Below are 6,015 nucleotides of genomic sequence, written 5' to 3'. Positions count from 1 at the left end.
AACCAACTGCAAATGAAGTACTGAATATGGCAAAGAAGCCAAAAGAACTGGATAATAAATGGAATTTGTGGGAACACATTCGGAATAATGTTCAGGAGGAAGAGTGATGCTTAACAGAAGGCAGAAACTGATAAGTTTATGTAGGGTAAGTGGATAATTGTTAAAAAAAGATTTACATTAGGGTTATCACCTGTCCCACTTTGCGAGGGACAGTCTCTCTTTGGGCAGTTGTGTCCTGCAAAAAAATTGAAAAAACTGAAAATGCCCTGAGATTTTAGGACAAAAATATCTCATATATTTTATGCAATAGTTGCATAAAACAGATATTCTGTATCTAAAACACGTAAATGTTATAATAAACAGAATAAGCAACTAAAATGCTACAAGAATAAGCTTTTATTTAGGCAAAAAGTGAAGTTCTGTCCTTTGTACTGGCCGTGGGTATGTTTCACCCTGCAAAATCTGACGTTTGTACCAAAAATGTCCCACTTTGGGCATCTGAAAAGGTGGCAAAACTAATTTACATAATTTACACATGATGCACGAAATAAAAAGAAACGTTTAATAGAAAATAAAACAGACAATATTTATGCATGTGCACTTATATTTTTTCTAATATGAGGATTAAAAGTGTTAAAATGGTAATGCGATTTTTTTAATTATTGCACCCATAGCTATAATTAAACTCAAAATAGTGTTTTAAACGAAAAGGCGTTTATTCAATGGGGGAAAGGTGGAGTTGAGCAGGGCATCCAAGTGGTGTTGGTTTTGCGTTGACAGCACTGCTTTGACAAACGGTCAGAAACTCAAACGCGCTCATACCTACAAAAATACTACATTTCCCTAAGCAACAGAGGTGTCGCGCCGGAAGTGACTTAATCATTTGGGACAGATACTCTTTTTTCATTGGTTATGGTTTGTTCTGAAGTTAAGGGGAAAAACTGTTTATTCGGTGGTTAGTATACATCTGTAGAAAAACAGAGATACAAAGATGGTGTTGGAGAGTACAATGGTAGTAAGTTGTCATGCACGAAGCAATAGATGTGGCTGCTGAGATAACTGGGAAAGTTGATATAACTCGTTTCCCTTCCTATTCTTGCTGTTAATGAATTAGTGGGGGAAGGGAATCTAGTTGTCTTCTATTTCCCTGAGTCATCTTTGTAGTATAATTTAGGATTGGTAGTAAGAGGTTTATTGGTTCACTTTAAGCAAAAAGTTACTGCTGCGTTTGTCGTAAGGTAGTTTAAATTTACGCAGCTGTCATTTCTGTTGTCTGGTATTTCCTAAATGAACCATCATGTATGTGTAGGAAACTTAGCTGTCGCCTTAAGGTTAGGGAATGTCCATGGCAGTGAAGTTACTCGCCTCGATTGAGAGTGCCACTCTGCCTTTTAGTTGTTTTGTGAAACTACACTTTGATTTTCTTTGTAACTTGAATTTTCTTTGTACGTATTTTTTTTTATGTAGGGGGATAGTTATCTTTTCGGCAGTCCTTTACTTGCATTTTATGTTGGTGATATTTTTACTTGTTATCCCCTTGGATAAATTGGTTATATATAGTAGCGACGAATCTCTGCTTAAAGATTTAGAATCTTCTCCACGTATGACATTGGTAGGTAGGGAGCGATGCTGTCATTGTTGACACTTGTTTCCGTTTTTATTCTTTTTCCGGCCACAGTTTGTATGTTGCTGCAGTGTATGGCACGATGCAGGTAATTATTTGTATTTAGCAGCTTTATGCCACAGTAATAAAGATCTGGATGCTGTTTCTGGTCTGCCAGAGTGAGACTTTTGTACGCGGAGCATGCTGCTAGCCTGTACCTGTCATGTTTAGATTATTGTGTTCTTTTGGTTCGTTTTGCTTTTATTTAACAGGCCTGTTCAGATCCGTGATTACTAGTCTGCCAAGATTCTGTTTCTTCTTTTCTTATTGTTTCATCCGTGTGCTGTGTGGCCTTGAAAAACGATCAACAAATCTCTATTAAGACTAAAGCATGCAGCAACACTGTCTTCACTGGTAGTGTGGGGTTGTTTTTTTTACTGGTTTGATGTATTGGGTCAGTTCATACTGTTGTTGTCTGGCATCAAGTCCATGATGTGGACATTTTTTAAGGAACTGGGATAAGGTTATAGTTGTATTTGAAAAGCTGTCATGTTTGATAAACAGGCGGTAACAGAGATTTTTCAGATGTAGGTGTAGCAGAATTTGTCTTGCTGTGTTGATCATTTGAGATGTGGTAAGAATGGAGAGATCAGTTGCAGTATAGCATCTTTTATAACTTTATTATCTAGCATTTTTCTGTGTTGGTATTTTATTTTAATGAAATGTTATTAAATATAAACTTATTTCATTTTAATAAAAAGTAACATTATGTAGTACTACCACCAAGTGGCACAATTGTAAAACTAATTGGGATGTCTAGTGGATCCAGCATATACAGACATTAAGGCTTTTGATAAAGTGCCTTAGTGGAAGGGTGTAGGAATCAGTCTGGTGAAGTGTTTAGAAAACTAAGAGGCCGAGGACAAGGATAGTTAGACATGTGGAGGGTGGATTATATAGCTTTGTTGGAGTGAGTTTCTGTTTCACTTTATTCATATGTGGAATTGATGCGTCTAAGTCCAGGCACTGACTGATTTTAAGATTGGAGTGATGGTTAAGTGTCACTGTTTGCAAGACTGGTAGGCAAGTGAATGCTTTAGTTCAGTTATAAAATGCAAAGGCAGTACACTGTGCATTAAATTAGGAGGCATTTTGTACATTAGACGTTCCCTTAGGGTGAATGGAGAGGAAAAATGTCTAAATTCTATAGTCAGGCTTAACCATTTTGTTGTAGTGAGAATAGTATAAAAAAATCAACAGAATGTGGATTCATAGTAAATCTGGGATAACAGTAGACAAGAAAAAATAAGAAGGATAACAACGCACAATGTTTAATTTTATTTTGCGTGAGAGGATAGTCTCTGTCCTGCATCCTAACTCCCTCACAGTTCTAAATATGGTATCTGTGAAGACTGCACAGCCTTCAGGCAAGGCAAAACTGCATTATCACCACAACTACACAGTCTGTGTTGTTCTTTAAAACCTGAGTTTATTTATTTTTTAACTGTGTTAGTATCAGTCCTGGTATCCAGCAGAATGCTGAGATGCATGACTAGGGGGAGAATTCTAGAGATGAAGATATCTTTTTATTCTAGATGATTGCATTTAGTTTTTGTGAGCATACCTGGGGAGGGGCCTCCTTTCTTTGCAGCCGGTTGCAGCAAAATGCAAGGATGGAAGGGAGGACAAAAAAAGGGACAAAAAATCACTATAGAGGAGCACTAGTGATAATTATGTTGAAGAGACAAGGAAAGCAGTAACTGTAGTATGAATGTATCACATTTGTAGAGAGTTTGTGTCTGGCACCGAAATGTAGTTACGGATGTGGCAGAGAAGTGGAAGCTCAAAGAGAAAAGACACAAGATTGAGTTCAGGTGATGTGGCTGTATAGAGATCATGATATTAGTCTGGAATTTATTGCCAGAGGAAGTGGAGAGTAGCTATACTGCAGTTTAGCTCTTGAAGGAGAAGTGTATACATAACATTTAGGAGAATTTAAAAGTTGATTGTTTAGTACCATCATAATTTCACATGTAATTATATGTGGATGAGACTTAGTTTTACGTGCAAAAATGCTTTGTGTTTTCTGGTGTATAATTTTGTAAACATTTTACTGTATGTATTCAGTAGTGTTGAGCCTGCTGCTTTTCACTGTCTTTCAGTGACCTTTGTTGTGTGAACATAAAACTCAAGATTATATAGTAATGATTTCTTTAATTTCCTTTCTGATGTTGCTACCAGCGTTACTGTTAAGTTACAGTGTTGCTTCATTTCTCTTCAGTTTGGGATTTGATAAATTTATCAGGGTAGTACACTGATCACAACGGACTGTTTACAGGTGTAGCCTGTGTGAACAAATGTTTACAGGTATAGCCTGTGTGAAAAAATTCACAAATGTGAAGTAATCACAGAAGATGGAGAATCTCATAAACAATTAAAACAGTATGTAAATAAACAGTGTGGGATTCATTTTAGTAGTAAATATGAGAGAGAAGCAGCAGGTGAGAAGAACAAAAAGTAGAAGTGATGTAAGTGAAGGAGGAGTTAAGTGACATGTCTAGTGGAAAAGTAGTTGTGAGATTTTTTTGATAGTGGTGTCATTTTGAGCTGTGCTGTGAAAGTGGGAAAGAGATTTCTTTTAGGTGAGTGTGGGAGGGTGATTGCAAGAGTTTGGGTGCAAGAATTGAGAAGGAATTGTTGGTACAGTTGGATTTGGGGTGGTCTGTAGTAAGGAAATTAATTGGGAGAAGCTGCGGATGTTTTAGGGGATGGTTTTGTTGAGAAGTTTGTCAGCAAGAAGTAGAAAGGTAACTTGTTGAAATAGTTTGAAGAGATTCTAGGTGTAACTCTTTGTTGAAGACTGGTAGCATCTGGCTTTGGAGAGTGGTGCATTAGAGTTCCTGAATCTGTGTTTTGGAAAAGTGTGTGTGTGTGTGTGTGTGTGTGTGTGTGTGTACATACGTATGTATATTAGGCTGTAGCTATGATGGAGAGTCTATATTCCTGTTGACCAAGGTAGACTCCTTTGCTGGCTTTGTATTAGATCATTACTCCACTGCGATTTTTGTGCAGTAATGGGCGGGGCCTACATGATTGACATGGCTGAGTGACAAGCCATGCAGATTTTACAGTGTCACAGTGAATATTTGTAACACAGGCTTTATGCTTTATATTATCTTTAATTAGCGTTACTGCAGCTTTTAGTATACAATATGTAAAACTGAGATTAAATAAAGTTATCCTTATTTTCCACATTTGTAAGTGCACCGTCAACCACCGCACGTCCTCGGTGTCTGACTTGCTTTGTCACTTTGTACTTAGAAGCGGGTCAAAAGGGTGGTATATATGCACAAGTTCCCATTTTGCACTCCGGACCCATAACCCATGGACCCCCTCACCTTTCTTTAGTATAATGTTGTGCAGTAATTGCTTTTGCAGGGGGGCAAGTTCTCCTGCACTCCCCCACACAAAAATATTTTTCTGGAGATAAAGCAACAAGCAGTATTCTAAGGCAGGCAGTGGGACAATAAATACATACAATAAATGCAATAAAAAAGACCTCCCAGAAAGGTCGTTACCCGCATCCCACACCTTTACAGAATAGGAATTTTAAGTCTGTGTAATAGGTAGGTACTAGGCTATCGGCCCTGGGGCCTATACAAGCCGAGCCAAAAAGGTACCCTGGCTTTTGCCACCCAAGAAAATTATTTTCCTGTGCCACTGTTGAGCAAAGCCACAGAGGTGATCCCCGGGGTGAATTTCCTATTTCCCATCCAATCATCAAGATTTTTCTTGAAGAGTGCTAATGAGGAGCTTTGTTTGATATAGATAGGTAGTTTATTCCAGAGTATGGGAAGTCTCTGGGACAGGAATCTATCTCTGTTCTGTTTATTGTGGTGACAAGGTTTAGGTCCCTAGAGTGTGTAGCTCGGAGGGATTGGGATTTCTTTAAGTGGAGCATGTCCAACAGCTCTGGGTTTGATATAGCTTTGTATGTTGGGCAGAGATCACCTCTGAGTAGGCGATAAGCGACGGAGTAAAGCTGGAGTTTTTTGAGACTGCCTGCGTAGGACATCTGTTTGAGGCCGGTAATCCTCTTTGTGAGGTATTTCTGCGGCCTTTCCAGTTGTTGTAGATGTCTTGTGAGGTACATACCAAAAGGCGTTGTACTCTATAATGGGTCTGAGTGATGAGTAGGGAACAATCACTCTTTTTTGCTGGATGAGAAACCTTTTGTGATGGTGTGCCACGTAGAAGGATTTCCTGACTACTGTGGCGATGTGATAATCAAAGGAGAGACTACTGTTCATCTGTGTCCCAAGGTCTCTTATCACATTTTTGGTGTTTAAGTGTACTACCGCCTATGTTGTAGTTCATGGGTACAGAGTTTTTACCAAAGGAGATGACAGTGC

At 38.5% G+C, this 6,015-nt stretch overlaps 1 protein-coding gene across 1 annotated transcript in view; it reads left to right on the top strand.

The window, feature by feature from the left end:
- Window positions 1-881: 881 nt before the first annotated feature.
- Window positions 882-6,015, top strand: part of PSMD4 (proteasome 26S subunit ubiquitin receptor, non-ATPase 4) — a gene marked incomplete in the record, with an annotated part of 713,008 nt that continues 707,874 nt past the window's right edge. Inside the window, 1 exon segment of the mRNA XM_044080514.1 lies at window positions 882-1,015. Within this exon segment, the coding sequence (XP_043936449.1) occupies window positions 992-1,015 (24 nt within the window).

This window comes from Protopterus annectens, chromosome 8.part0 (genome assembly GCF_019279795.1).
Source record: "Protopterus annectens isolate FY-2018-M chromosome 8.part0, PAN1.0, whole genome shotgun sequence".
Taxonomy (NCBI): Eukaryota; Metazoa; Chordata; order Ceratodontiformes; family Protopteridae; genus Protopterus; species Protopterus annectens.
Note: the sequence above shows the minus strand (reverse complement) of the source record. Positions and strands in the feature narration are given on the sequence as shown.